At 37.5% G+C, this 15,377-nt stretch overlaps 1 protein-coding gene across 1 annotated transcript; it reads left to right on the top strand.

The window, feature by feature from the left end:
* Positions 1–121: 121 nt before the first annotated feature.
* LOC110142457 (alcohol dehydrogenase 6) lies at positions 122–15,152 on the top strand. The gene is made up of 9 exons (XM_020901638.2): positions 122–251; positions 2,142–2,243; positions 4,982–5,126; positions 7,666–7,753; positions 7,862–8,078; positions 9,506–9,766; positions 11,529–11,661; positions 14,059–14,197; positions 14,868–15,152. Exons 1-9 carry the CDS (start codon positions 234–236, stop codon positions 14,890–14,892), a joined length of 1,128 nt encoding a protein of 375 aa, XP_020757297.2. The 5' UTR covers positions 122–233; the 3' UTR covers positions 14,893–15,152.
* The last annotated feature ends 225 nt before the right edge of the window (positions 15,153–15,377 follow it).

Here is a 15,377-nt window from a genome sequence, read left to right as displayed (position 1 = left end):
CTTTTGCACTGAGCTAAATCTTTTTCATATTATAATTAGGAACTTCCATCAAGGAACAGGAAAATCTGTTTCCAGCTATGAGGTGTATTAATTACCTGATTAATACAAAAGGACAGGACTCAGCCTCTTGATCAAACAGTAACCTCTATTCTCTTGGACTTTGAAAGTTGTAACCAGAATCTCCTTTTCTCAGTATATTCATCTGTGGCCAGAAGAACACAGAGAAAATCAGCATGAGTACTACAGGAAAAGTAAGTATAGCATTCTTTTTTATGTCATATCATAAATGCATCAACCTGGGTGCTTGTCTATTTACCAATACCTCATTACTCAGCTACTCTCTATACTCCTAAAGGTGGAAGACAATCTTAATGTTAATATCTCTCCTTCTCCTTCCCCTTTTCTTTTATTCCTTTTATGTGCCTTGCTTTTCTTCAGTTTTTTTTCAGTACTTTAATAGGCAATATATCAAGCCACATATTAAACTTTCCAAAGTTAAAGATAGATCCCCTCCTTAAGGGATCTCATAGAGAGACATAGTAATTATGAAAGAGAGTCCAAGGGTAGTAAAAAAGAGAGGGGCATCGCCCCTAATCTTGCCTGGCTTCCCAGAGAAAGTGACATCTAAGAAAATTTACAGATGTAAGAATTCACCAGGGAAAGGAGGAGGCAGTTGTGCAGGTAGACAAAACATGAGGAAAAACAGAAGAAAATGATCCAGAATTTTTCTGTTGCTCCTGAGGGCAGGAAATGACTAGAAATAAGGTTGGAAAGATTGACAGGAAGATCATGGAAAGCTTTGTAGACCATGTCAACAGATCCTGACAAACAATTGGTGACAATATCATTTTTAGGTAGGGAATTAGCATGAAAAGGATTATAGTTCAGGGCTTCCCTGTAGCTCAGACAGTAAAGAAACTGCCTGCAATCGGGAGGCCTGGGTTCAATTCAGGTCTGGGTTAGGAAGATCCCCTGGAGGGGGGCATGGCAACCCACTCCAGTATTCTTGTCTGGAGAATCCCCATGGACAGAGGAGCCTAGCGGGCTACAGTCCATGGGGTCACAAAGAGTCAGACACAGCTGAGCAGCCAAGCACAGCAATGCTATAAAAGATGGACTTCAAGGTGATGAACCAAGCCAGGTGAAAGACAATGAGGACTGGACCACACAGTGGCAGCAGAAATGGAGAAGAGTGGTCAGATCACAGAAATTTTCATTGTGGAGGTTGAGGGAAAGAGACAAATTAAGGTTCTTTCCAGGTTTCTTTCTTGTATTATTGAATAGATTCCATGGCAACTCATTGAAACAGAGAAAGCAAAGAACAATTTGTGTGCTGTGTCCACCACTGGTCAAAGGAAGTGGTGGGGGGTGGGGTGAGGGGGGTGGAAGAAAGAAATAACAGTGTCTTCATGTTTTATCATGTTGAATTTGAGATACCTGTAGGACAGTCCAAAGAGTCACAAAGAGATGGACATAACTGAGCAAATAAGCACAGTACATTTGAATAGCCAATGAATAGAATCTAAAGTTTAGTAACAAGTCTGTTACTAAGATCATCTACATAAAAGTAATAGTTGATTTTATAAAAGCTAGGTGAAATCACATAGGATAATAATTTATAGTGAGAACAATGATGGGCTGAAATCAGAACCCTTGAAGGACTACCTTACCACCAACAACCTTTTCAATCTCATTCTGCCAGTGACCACCACCATTTAATGAAATGCCACAACTAGATGGTCTCCATTCCTGCCTGCACCCCAAAACTGATTCTCTCCCATACCTAGGATCACAAATAACTCTCACATTGCAAAGTCATTTCTACCCTGAAACTGAACAACCTCGTTCATCATAAGATCGAAAGTATGACATCTATCCTCTTAGTTGTGTAGCAGTATGTAAATACAGTTAGAATTGCAACATTGATTTGAATACAGAAACTGATAGTACAAGGAAAGTTGAATTGAGGTCAAGAGGCTACATTCTGAGTATATTTAAGCAATGATTTCTTCCTTTTTTTTTTAATCTAGGCTTGAGTGTGAAAGAATTGGATTCAACCTTCTAATAATCATTAATATAGGAATTCTCTAACTCCCAAGCCTAAGGAGTCTCCCTTTCTGCCTCCACATTCTTCTTCCCAGGTTATCAGGTGCAGAGCAGCCATAGTCTGGAAGCCTGGTGGATCCTTTTCCATTGAGGAGGTAGAAGTGGCTCCACCAAAGGCAAAAGAAGTTCGCGTAAAGGTAAAAAAAAAAAAAAAAAAAATCCACGATATTTCCACACCAAAACTCAGAGCTATTCACTGTAGGTTATAGATTCTTTTCACAATGTTCAATTCAGAAAGAAAACTACACACCCTCCTATTTCTTTTTTATTAAACATTTCCATTAGTCCTCAAATCCAGCCAGAGAAACAGTTAGGAAGGTATAGAATAGACTACATACCCAATGGACACTTATTTTTAACTATTACTAATTAAAAGAAGTTTCTACCCACAAACCATACTTTAATCGGCACTTTCGATTTTCTTTATGATATACTTCATGATATCTAAGTTACCTTGAAATACAGTCCTCCCCCTATATCTGCAGGGGTTTGGTACCAAGACTCCCCCACTCCATACCAAATCCTCGGCGGCTCAAGTTCCTTATATAAAATGGTGTGGTATTTGCATAAAACTTACACACATTCTCCCGTATACTTTAAATCATCTCTGCTAAGTCACTTCAGTTGTGCCTGACTCTTTGCGACCCTATGGACTGTAGTCCACCAGTCTCCTCTGTCCATAGGATTCTCTGGGCAAGAATACTGGAATAGGCTGTTGTACCCTCCTCCAGCGGATCTTCCTGACCCAGGGGTTGAACCCATGTCTCTTACATCTCCTGCATTGGCAGAAGGGTTCTTTACCACTAGCACCTAGGTTACTTAAAATACCTAATACACGATAAATGCTATACAAATTGTTGTAACTACAATGTAAATGATATGTAAATAGTTGCCAGCATGCAACAAATTCAAGTTTTGTTTGGGAGACTTTCTGGATTTTTAAAAATAATTTCAATCCCTTATTGGTTGAATCCATGGATGAAAAACCCATGGATAAGAAGGACTGACTCTATGTTTTATGTAATCTTGTTTGATTATAGATAAATCAAGAGTCAGTCTTTGGAATTCAGGTTAGAGCTGGAGGGGCTTATGGATACCTGTTATTTTAAAAATAAGATTGAAATCAATAATGTACAGGACTGTTCAAGCAGTTAAATAAGAACAGAGACTTCAGCTGCTTTTCTCAACCTTGCTTATATGTCTAGAATCATTTGGGAGCTCTAAAAAATGCTGAAAACTGAATCCCACCCTTAGACATTTTGAATCTGTGGTTTATCTGGTGTGGAGTGCAGTCTGATTGGGCTTCCCAAAGGGCACTAGTGGTAAAGAACCCTCCTGCCAAGCAGGAGACCTGGGTTTGATCCCTGGGTTGGGAAGATTCCCTGGAGGAGGGCATGGCAATCCACTCAGTATTCTTGCCTGGAGAATCCCCTGGACAGAGGAGTTTGGCAGGCTACAGTCTATAGGGTTGCAAAGAATCAGACACGACTGAAGCAGCTTAGCATGCATGCAGTCTGATCATGAGAGTTTTTAAATCTCCGCTAGGTGATTCTAATAAGAGGCTACCAGGCCAGAAGGTAGCTCACCTGACTTCTAGTTCAGTTTCTTTTGAATTTTCACTATTTAATGTTAATAATGATGAATAAGTATTGTTTATTAATAGATCACAGAGAGATAATCATTTTCTAAGTTACCTTGCCTGTGCAATCCATGCCCTCTTTTCAAAAAGTTTTCTCTGGCCTATATGATCCATGGAGTGCACAGAAGGCCATTTGGCTATCTCTAGTCACTCTCCACCCACAGGATCACAACTCATACAGAGAGATGTGAACACCAACTCAAGGACATCCAGCCGTTATCTGATAAGCTGCAAATCTGAATCTCTCACTCAAGAATTTGAACAAGATACAGAGTTTGAGCAAGACAGGCGTTGGAGGGACCTAGAGAGTCTGGAGGGGCTCAGGGCTGGCAGTCATTTTTAACCAGGTGATCATGATGAATAAGAGAAAGCCTGTCTGCAGAGAATGATAGGAAAATGCAGCTATACACACACTGAGTCAAAGTAGACAGATGAAGACAAAGGCTGCTTGATGGATTTCTAGATTCATTAGTTCTAACTGCACTGCTTACAGTCAGGTTACAAGCAATTTTATTATAGCCTTCAAATTATCCCCCTTTTGCATGGTCAGATTTCAATAGCTTTCAATTCTTGACTTAGCCGTGTGTGTGTGTGTGTGTGTGTGTGTGTGTGTGTGTGCATGCACAGATGCATTCCAACCCCATACCCATTTTAGAGGTGAAGAAACTGAGACTCAGAAGGACAATTTATCCCCTGATCACACAGTTAAATAGGGGTGCAGAGCCAAGATTTCAGCTCTGAACTCTTTAGTAACCACTGCTCTGAGTGCCTCCACTTTATCTGGTTGATTTACAACAAAAAGTGGAATTACAACTTGTACCAATAACACAACTGTAAGGCCCTCCTGTGAAATAAATTAAAGCCTCAATTATAATAGGAGGCATTATCCCTCTCCTTCCTGTATTCCAATTCCTTCATTTCTATAATTGGTCTTGCTCCTCCACACTCCCACCTACAAGCTCCAGTGAAGCACATGTGATTTTACAATGATCTTTTCTGAGCCCATCCTACCCTCTGCAGTAAGTTTTAAAATCATCATTTGATTCCAAAACTAGCTAGTGAAAAACATTGCATTGATTGAAACACATTACTGGCCCTTGTCCAGAATTAAAACTAAGAAATGAATGCATTAATATTAATGCAGCATAACAAACTACCAAATCATTTTACAACATTAACAATTCTAGAACATCTCTGAGACAGAGAAAACTATATTACTCTTTGCCTTCCATACAGATGGTGGCCACGGCACTCTGTGGGACTGAGATGAAAATGTTGAAGAATAAAAATCTTCAGCACCAATACTACCCTATCATTATGGGCCATGAAGGAGCTGGAATAGTCGAGAGTGTGGGAGAAGGAGTGAGCACAGTGAAAGCAGGTATGAACCGGTACCTGGAATTAGGAAATAGCAGCAACTTGGAACCCACCTCAAGAATAAAAAGCATCCCTTAAATTATGTTAAGATTAAGCAAAATAAAAGGTAAAATATTGCCCATTTCTTAGAAAAAGGAGGGCTAAGTATAAATTACAGAAAATACTAAATGTGTTCTTTATACTTATATTTTGATATTAATAAAAATAAAAAACAGAATGCACTGAAATTGAACCTGAAAGAAGGTGCAAATGAGACAAAAATTTCCCCCAAAAAATCAACTGAGAGAAACCATTGAACAACTGTTTAAATGAAGCTTGTGATAAATATGATAAATAGTTCAACCATGATAAACAGTTGAACACATTAGTGAACAAAATAGGGAAGAAGTTCAGAACTGAATCAAATATATATAGGAATTTAATATAGGATTAAGTTTGCCTTTCAAATTTGAGGGGGAAAGATGGATTTCAATATATGATATTGAAACAACTGGACAGTTTTCTGGAGAATAAGAGTAACTTGAGTTGCTATTACATTCTTTATAGAAAGAAACATGTTATATGAATCCGAGAGTTAAATGTGAAAAGTAAAACCATAGAAGTATTATAAATTATTGTAACAGAACATTTTGTAATACCTCAGAGAAAGGAAGGAAATTTTAACCAACACAAAAAATTCAGATGTAAAATAACATATCGATAAATTTGAAAATAAAGTTCTTTAAAATTCTGTGTTAAAAAAATACCCTCCCCCCAAATCAATAAACCAATATGACAGTGGGCAAATTTCTTTAATTTATAAAGAATTCTTTAACACTAACTTATGAAAATTGGCAAAGGAAATACACATCTAGTTTGGAGGGAAATATATAGAGAGATATAGATACATACACATATACACACAAATGCTTTTTAAGCATGTGAGAAGATGCCTAATCTCAAACCCTAAATAAATTAAAATTTTAAAAACAACAGAAAAACACCGTTTATCTAAAAAATTAGCAAAGACTTGAAAGTGTAATATTTAGGGCTGACAACCTCTAAGGTTGTAAGACCAAAGTTCTCAACCTCAGTTGATGGGCTGTCAGCTGGGGCTGCAGCCCTCAGCTCCTTGAAGCCGCTCACATTCCTTCTCATGAGGCCCCTTCACCCACTTCTAGCCTCAAAGCAGCAACGGCACAAGTCCTCATGCTTTGAATCACTTTTTCTTCCTCTTCTGCTTTCCTCTTGTCTCCATTCATGGATCTTTGGTCCACCTAAATAACCCAGTATAATCTCCTATTTTAATGTCAGTTGCTTAGTAATCTTAATTGTATCTGCAAAGCTTCTCTTCTTTCCATGTAACATTCACAGGCATGATAACTTGACATGTTTAGTTTCTGGGAATTAGGATAAGACATCTTTGGTGAGGCATTTTAGAAATTCTGCCTACCACAGACCATATGTGCCCAAAATATTTATTGCATTATTCTTTTTCATGTCAGGGAGGAAGAAATAATAAAAATAGAAAACAACCTAAATGTCTGTCAGTATACAGGGTGCTGCTTAAATAAATTATGATATATTTATATAGCAGAATACTATGTAAATATTAAATAAATAATAGAATGCTGTATATACTAAGATAAGAAATCTCCAAGATCAATTGTTAAGTAAAAAAGCAAGGCCTATGATAGGGTACATAGTATGCTAGTGTTGTTTTTTTCCATTTATTTTTATTAGTTGGAGGCTAATTACTTTATAATATTGTAGTGGTTTTTGCCATACACTGACATGAATCAGCTAGTCTTTGTATTTCTAAAGGGGTTATGTATCTGAAAAATACCTTGGATATTGATCAATGTAATTGTCTTTAGGGTGGGATAAGGAAGACTGGAGACTTGGATGTCAATTTTCACTTGTGCTGTTTAAATTTTACCATGAGTATGTATTACTTTTTTAAAAAACTGAAAATAAATGAAATTCTTCAAATTACTTTTACAGAAAATATGAAATTGCTCTGGTTTACAAGGATAGAAAATGGGGCAGTCAGTAAGTCCCTTACAGACAGGTTATTCTAATATTCTTCTTATACTTTGAACATTAGTAGAGAAAACTGCCTACCTCTGGAGAAAGGATTGATGTAAAACACAGAAGGTAGCATGGAGACAATCCTTTCTCCCTGATCCAGAAGCTTATTCTGTGAGTTTGTGGTATCCATACAATTTTAAATACAATTCCTGACTGCAGAAGTTATATAGAAAATGTAAGAAAAGACCTGGCTCAGTGGCTACATGACAAAGTCTTCTGGTGCCTCAAGAGGAACTTAGAAAGGAGGCAAATCTGAGGCCAGCTCCTTGGCAGTCAGACATTGAGCCCAGGGCTAGACACACATGCCAAAGATATCCCCTTTTTTGTAAGTATTCTCCACAATAGCAAGCACAATTAAATGTGGAACTAATTCTTAGTTATATTTTCTTGAGTGCCTTGTTGTTGAGTTCCTGAGATACAGCTATTTCTTTACTTTAAAAATAATGCCTTCATAAACAATTTTGCTCTTTTAGGAGATAAAGTTATCACACTCTTTCTACCACAGTGTGGAGAATGCACCTCTTGCCTTAATTCTGCAGGCAATTTTTGTATAAAATTCAAGTAAGCTTTTAAAAACTGTTTTTTGAAAAATTAATTCAATTTCTTTAAGGGGAATCTAAACTTTCTAATTCCAAATAAATGTTTTTTGTTTGCTTTTGTCTATAAAAGACAGGGAGAAACCCACCTGATGTCTGATGGTACCAGTAGGTTTACCTGCAAGGGAAAACCAGTATACCACTTTGGGAATACAAGCACTTTCTCTGAATACACTGTAATGAATGAAATCTCAGTCACCAAGATTGATGCAGCTGCACCCCTGGAGAAAGTATTCCTAGTTAGCTGTGGTTTTTCTACTGGGTATGGTGGTGCAATCAATACTGCCAAGGTGAGAAGTATTTATATCCATTATGAATGTAATTGTTGACACGTGGAGTTGGAAGGCCTTAGGTATCTGGGCCATGTCTGATCATATAGCCTGAGAGAGACTTGCAAACCTGCCTCAAAACATCCTCGAGTTCTTTATTATTGTCTAGTCACCTATACTCCCTTGCACATATTTTCCATTCCCTCTTGGTCAGTAGTATGCGGTAAATTAAGTCTAGATGCCATTCACAAGCGGAGACATCAGGAATTCCTGGAAGTTAAACATAATACAGTTTTAAAATGACTATGTATCCTTCCACATTCCAGTTAATTCTTTTTTTCTTTCAACATACATTTATGGGGCCATTCACTGTTCCAGGTGCTGGGATTCAACAGCTAAAAGTGCCCACTGAGCTTCAATTCTGTTGCATTGAACTATCATAGATGGTGATAAGTTCCTATAAAAACAAAAGGGAAGTAAAAAGACCAATTGATGGAGAAGATGTTTGTATATAAAACACACTAGTCAGGTAATCCCACTCTGGTTGAGTGGGTTACTGCTTTGTTTGATTTTTTGTTTGTTTGTTTTTCTTTTTGGTGGCGCCACGTTGACTTGCAGGATCTCAGTTCCCTAACAAGGGACTGAATACAAGCCATAGCAGTGAAAGCCTGGAATCCTAACCACTAGGCTACTGGAGAACTCTAGAGTAGGTTACTGTTAAATGACAGTTTCTGGAATATCACCCAAACCTGCCTAACTTCTTTATTTAAGTGGTTAATAAATTTCCTTTTTAAATTTTTTTTCCTTTGGTATTTCTTATTTTGTATTGGAGTATAGCCAATTAACAATGCTGTGATAATTTTAGGTGAACAGCAAAGGCACTCAGCCATGTATCCATTCTCCCCCAAGTCCCTCTCCCATACAGGCTGAAACACCAAGTGAATTTTAGTTCTTTATTTTTTCCAATCTCCATTAGTCCCCATACTATCCAGAGACTTAGGATGGGGTTTGATTTAAATTAGTCTCATTTTAGACACAATAAAAAATAAGTCTTTACCTTTGTAAGGCACTGACATTGTAAGTGAAGCAAAGTTTATGGATATCCAAAAGAAAAGAGAAAGGGAATGTTGCAAGAAGGTGGAAAACTCAAAAATATGTGAAATTAAATACTCTGTTAAATAAGTCTTAAGAGTCCATGAAAGTTCATTAAACTTCTTCTACTTATTCCTGAGACTTAAAATTCTTTTTACAGGTTAGTTTTTGCTCCTCTGTGAAAAAGTATCCCATATCTAGAAATATGTTGAGAAACTAAAACTCTCTAGTCATATGTTTCATTTGAAAATGGCCTTTGTTTATGTCTCATAAAAAAGTACATTCAGATCTTGTCTGTCCAATTAAGTAACAATATATGTTCCCTTTGCTCTTTTTTTCTGCCTTTGGGTATGCAGGTGACCCCAGGCTCCACCTGTGCCGTGTTTGGCCTGGGAGGAGTTGGCCTGTCTGTTATCATGGGCTGCAAAGCAGCTGGAGCAGCCAGGATCATTGCAGTGGACGTCAATAAAGACAAATTTGAGAAGGCAAAGGAAGTCGGTGCCACTGAGTGCATCAACCCACAGGACTATGAGAAACCCATCCAAGAAGTTTTATTTGACCTGACAGGTGATGGTGTGGACTTTAGCTTTGAGGTCATTGGAAATCCAGAAACTGTGGTATGTGATTCCCAGTTGTGAAAATTACCAATATTTCTACCAGCCGTTATTTTTTTTTTAGGCTTTATTTATTTATTGGCTGTGGTGGGTCTTCATTGCTACACATAGGGCTTCCTGTAGTTGTGGTGAGTGAGGGCTACTCTTTATTGTGGTGCACAGGCTTCTCATTTCCATGGGTTTTCTCTTGTGGAGCACAGGCTCCAGGCACCCGGGCTTCAGTAGTTGCAGTGCATGGGCTGAAGTTGTGGCACATGAGATTAGTCGTGCCACAGCATGTGGGATCTTCCCTGACCAGGTGTCGAATCTGTGCCCCCTGCATTGGAAGGCAGATTCTTATCGATTGGACCATGAGGGAAGCACCCACTCTTTATTTTAGATTTTTAACTGAGTGAAAATTCTAAAATTCTCTCCACAATCTTCTGTTTAATTCTCTTTGTGCCCCTGACATCCCACCTGGGACCTTCTGTCTACTCATAAATCTATTCACTGTCCCAAACACTGAACTCCCATACTGAGTTTTCTTCTCCCTCTGTTCCATTATATCAATACTATTCCTGCAAATAAGCAGACAGCCTACAATAGACAGGGGGAAAAAAGCTTTGTAAGGAATTCTCACTGAATTATTTCATAATAAGGAGCTGCTTAGTAACTATAACTTCCAAGCCAGAAGATCTAAGTGTGATAAGAATAATTAATGACCCTGCAAAGTTCTACACATTCAGCAGTCTTTCATGTTGGATCTGAGATAATCATCCAAGAAACATTATTTGCCAACCTTGATTAAAAGAGTTCATTTCAAGAATGAAGGAAAAAACCAGTAATTTTTCTGGCTGAATATGGTTTATGTAAGAATATAAATTGGTAGGAAATTATTTCACAATTTGAGACTGTCTTTCTTTGGGACTGTAGAAATAGCATACTATTGGGTTGCATATCTCCGTCTTCTAATCAGCTCCATGAAAACCCGCGATCTGTCTCTTCCAACTGAGGCCCTTTCCTCAGCTTACAAAATGTTTCCATTCCTCACTACACATAAATCCCCTCCTCTGCAAAATGATATAACAAAATCTTTGTCACAGGTTTTCCTGCAGATAGTCTTGCTCCAAAAAATAGCTTTTGAAAATAAATAATGGGAACATGTTTATTTATAACTTTGCTAATATATGATGCTATACAAATAGCCAACTATATTTTTCAGTATCTGAAAGAATATGCTAAGTCGCTTCACTCATGTCTGACTCTTTGCAACCCCACAGACTATAGCCCGCCAGGCTCCTCTGTGCATGGAATTCTCCAGGCAAAAATACTGGGGTGGGTTGCCATTCCCTTCTCCAGGGGATCTTCCCAACCCAGGGATTGAACCCTCATCTCTAACATCTCCTGCATTGGCAGAAGGGTTCTTTATCACTAGGGCTACCTGGGAAGCCCTATGAATATGTCAGCTCTAACTAACCACCAGTGTCAGTAATAGTTCTTATAAAAATTATTACTATCATTATTATTATTACTACTACCATGGGTGCCTTTATTTTCATTTTTTTATTTTCATCTATTACACCAGATATTATACTCTGTAGCACACAATGTCTTATTTATGTTTCAGCGCATTCTTAAAAGATAAATGTTATTTCAAATGAGGACAAGGAGCATCAGAAAAGCAAGTCACAGACCACTGAGAACAGTCAAGCTGAGATTCAGACTTAGGTCCAACTCTCAAGCACACCTTTTAACCTCCTTGTTGTTTTACATTGCTTTACAATAGGCAGCTGCCCTGGCATCCTGCCATGAGAGCCATGGGGTCTGCGTGATTATCGGGTTGGTCGTTGGTGTCCAACTCAACATCAGTGGCCACTTGTTCTTCTCAGGACGTACTTTAAAGGGATCTGTTTATGGAGGTATGAATGATTCAGGGGAGAATGGAAATGTGTGGGATTATAGAGGAGGGAAGTAAAGAAATGTGTAATGAATGCTTGAATGAGAGCTTTAGATTATTGTTCTTGTTTCGACATACAAGATAAGGGGATGAATATTGATGTATGCAGTTGCTTCTTAGTAATTTTTTTTCTCATGCAAAGGAAGAGATTTTTTTTAATTGATTAGTGTCCAAAGTTTAATGCAAATTCTAAATCAAAAAGGAAAGGCAATACTGTGATCAATAACTGTATTCAATTCAGTTATATGATGGCCAACTGGAATTCTTTGGAGAATATACTGAATTATTAGTAAATGGTTCAACTAATGTTGAATCTTACCCAAAACAATTGAGTTGGCATTGTACAACTCAAAGACATTAAACATAATGAACTCATGATTGAAAAGAGAAATGACCAATAAAAGTGAAAAAAAAAAATTTCATAGAATCCCTTGGTTTTCCATTTTTTAAACCCGTCTTAGAACTTATATATTTTAAAGACTTTAGAAGAGTTTTCTTACTGAGGAAGTAGAAAGCAAACTAAAATAAATCTGTGTAGGATTCTAGGCTCATAAGCAAGCAAACTGATACTTAAGAGAAATATGCTTATCCAGAGATTTGGGGGAAATTTGAATTCTTGGGCAAAAGAGATGAGAACCAGGAGCTATCTGAATCTTGGGGACTGGTGATCCATTTGTGTTCTCCCAACTACTTATGGCAGTGTACTGTAGATATCAGGAATCTTACCAAATTCATGGGCGTAGAGAAGATAAATGGCATGGCCAGTCAAAAAAAGTAGTAAATCAGTTTAATTATCTGTTCCCCCATTTGGGATAATTAGACATATCCATTGCTATTTTCCTCTAGAGACAATATTTCCCTCAGAGACAATAATTGTTGATACCAAATACACATACTCAGTTAACTCTTGTAAAATAGGATCACTAATATTTCAAACAAAACTCACAAGGAAAGTATTTTGCTCGACACCTATGCATTCATATAATGGTCATGAATGTAAGTTAATTCCTTCTATAGATAGTATAATCCACTGGTTTCAGAGGTTTTCAGTTAAAGGATAGCCTCTAATGACAGGACTGCTAAACCTTCTATAACGTACACAGTGAAAAAATTCACCCCCCTAAAATTAGTGGCTTTGTTCAGAAACACTATCTAACCTAGTTCTATGTTTCTGGACCCATCTTTTTTGTTTGTTTGTTTGGTTGGTTAAAAGAAGAAACAAAGAACAAAGTGGAATCGTTCTTTACATAGATATAAAAATGCTTTATCAGATCACCAATCAACAGGTAGAAAAGACATCAAAAGTTATCACAAGAAAAAATGGTAACTGTGTGGTGATGGATGTTAACTAAACTTAGTTTAATAGTAATCATTTCATAATCATTATATTATGCATATAAAACAAATGTTACATATTAATTACACTTCAACTTTTTAAATGATAAAGACAAATAGAAAAACACACCATGCCTCATGTCCTCACACAGAGCATCAGTTAGAATTCTTGATTACAAATAATTAAAACCAACTTAAACAGAAAATAAATGTATTGGAAGTGTTTTAGATTGTGTTGAGAATAGTTTTGGGAAGGCTGGAGAAACTGGCTGGGGCTGGAACCAAGAAGAGCAAGTAACTGCCAAGACCTTGTCACAGAACCAACTGCTTAGGACACTGTTGCCTCCTTGCAAAATCACACACTCACCCTTTGCAGAAATGAGCAGACCACCAAATTCTGTGTGGTGGCTCACTGGGCACCTTGCTCAGCACAGTGCTAAACATGAAGACAATGTTTCTTGAGAATCACAAGTAAAATAAATTACTTAATTAATTTAAAAAAAGAATCACAAGAACAGAGAAAATACAATGCTAAGTTTTATATTATATTAACTGATCCCATCTTTTCCTGTGCTATGTTACTTCCTGAAGGCACATTTTATTCTTATCTCGCTTTATAAACATTCATTTTTCAAAAGCTGTTACTGAGCACTGCCATGGTGAAAGTTCTTCTCTTCCCTTAAAATATTTGGCTCTTTCATGAAGCTGCAGATCAACAAACACACACACACACACACACACACACACACACACACACACACACAAAGCATCTCTAAGAAGAGGTCCACGTTCTAGTTGCTGTAAACAAATACTCTTCTGCAGGCCCAGAGGTCTCCTCCAGGATAATAGCCTTCCACACAAAGTTTATGGGTGGGACAGGCATTCATTCTCCTGATGGTCCAGACAAGTTAGCAGGAAATCCTTGTATTTCCTCAAAGCTAACACCTCCAGCAACAAATTGTAGGGCCTTTCTTGTATACTGGCTCTCATGTATAAAATCTATTGTTAATCTGTGTATTTCCAGGCTGGAAAGGCAGAGATGGTGCCTCTAAACTGGTTTCTGATTATATGGCAAAGAAGATTAACCTAGATGCACTAATTACCCATACTCTGAATTTTGACAAAATCAATGAAGCAGTTGAATTAATGAAAACTGGAAAATGGCAAGTGACTCACATAATTTTTATGTCTGAGTGTTTGGGGCCAAGAGAAAGGGTGTGTGGAGGTGGGGGAGGCAATGGGAGGGACGTCATGGCTGGAGAAGTCACATACAGGCAACTGAAGGAGGTTTCAGGAATTTGCAAATAATCTCCTTCCTTTATATATTTTGTTTTATTACCGCTTTATAAAATACATAATTCTTAAAATACTTAAATGATCACCTACCCTTACCAGTAGAATTTTATTTCCAATTTGGTATTGCTTTAAATGCACATTAACTTACTGAAGTTAGCTCATAAAATTCTAGCCCAAATTTAAGTTCATAATTTATAAAAAGACAATTATTATTTTTGTTGTTCTATTTCAAAGGAGAAATTATCTCTGGAATTCTAAATTCTAGCACCTATCTTTGGCCCACAAACTAGACACTAGCCATAAACTGGGCATTAGTATTCCCCAAGAGAGTATAAGCCTACTTACATATTCCTTACTCTTGGGGTTTCACATCATTTTGAAAAATCTCATAACTGATTTAATCTGCCTATTTTCACCTAAACTTAAGGAAAGGGAATCCAATTTATTCACTGGTATACAAAGTTAAATTTTGAAATTCAAATCACAAATGTTGCTTTAGAAACATTTCAACTTTTTATTCCTTTCCTTTCTTTTCAGTGTCCGCTGTGCCCTGTTACTTTAAGTATGATCCTCACCAACTAAATACCATTTGCAGAATTTCATGATGTGGAAGAATTATACACACAACGTTGTTTCTACCTGCTTGCCTCTGACTCGTTTACCAATGGGCTCATATACAGCTTCTGCTGTCACCGCTTCATCACCATTATTCTTACGTGACCAAGAGTCACCCAGGAACATCCTCACTTTTAAAGCTAGATAAAGGTTGATTTAAATCACCCAACCCCAGACCCTTCAAATAAACAAGACTCACCCAGTGTACTCCCATTTCATAGTTTTCTTTATGTCTGAGCCCATGTTTCCTTGCACACTGTCTTTCTTCCACATCAAGTTCTGCCTCATTTCACACCAAAGAAACAAAACTCACCATTCATGAGATTATTGTACATTCAATAAGCCACAAAGTTCCAGGAAATCTGTACCTCCCAAGAAGTCCTCAGCCAATGACTGACAAAAGTTGCTAGAAAACACACAGTCCACAGAATA

Source organism: Odocoileus virginianus, chromosome 21 (assembly GCF_023699985.2).
Source record: "Odocoileus virginianus isolate 20LAN1187 ecotype Illinois chromosome 21, Ovbor_1.2, whole genome shotgun sequence".
In the NCBI taxonomy this organism is placed as follows: Eukaryota; Metazoa; Chordata; class Mammalia; order Artiodactyla; family Cervidae; genus Odocoileus; species Odocoileus virginianus.
The sequence above is the reverse complement of the archived record's forward strand: the minus strand, read 5'-3'. Positions and strand labels throughout refer to the sequence as shown.

Bases quoted from the DNA above. Each gene is read 5' to 3' on its own strand.
- LOC110142457 (XM_020901638.2), top strand. The intron at 5,127-7,665 runs GTATGAACCGGT...TTGCTCTTTTAG, and splicing joins AGTGAGCACAGTGAAAGCAG to GAGATAAAGTTATCACACTC. The intron at 14,198-14,867 runs GCAAGTGACTCA...CTTTCTTTTCAG, and splicing joins TTAATGAAAACTGGAAAATG to TGTCCGCTGTGCCCTGTTAC.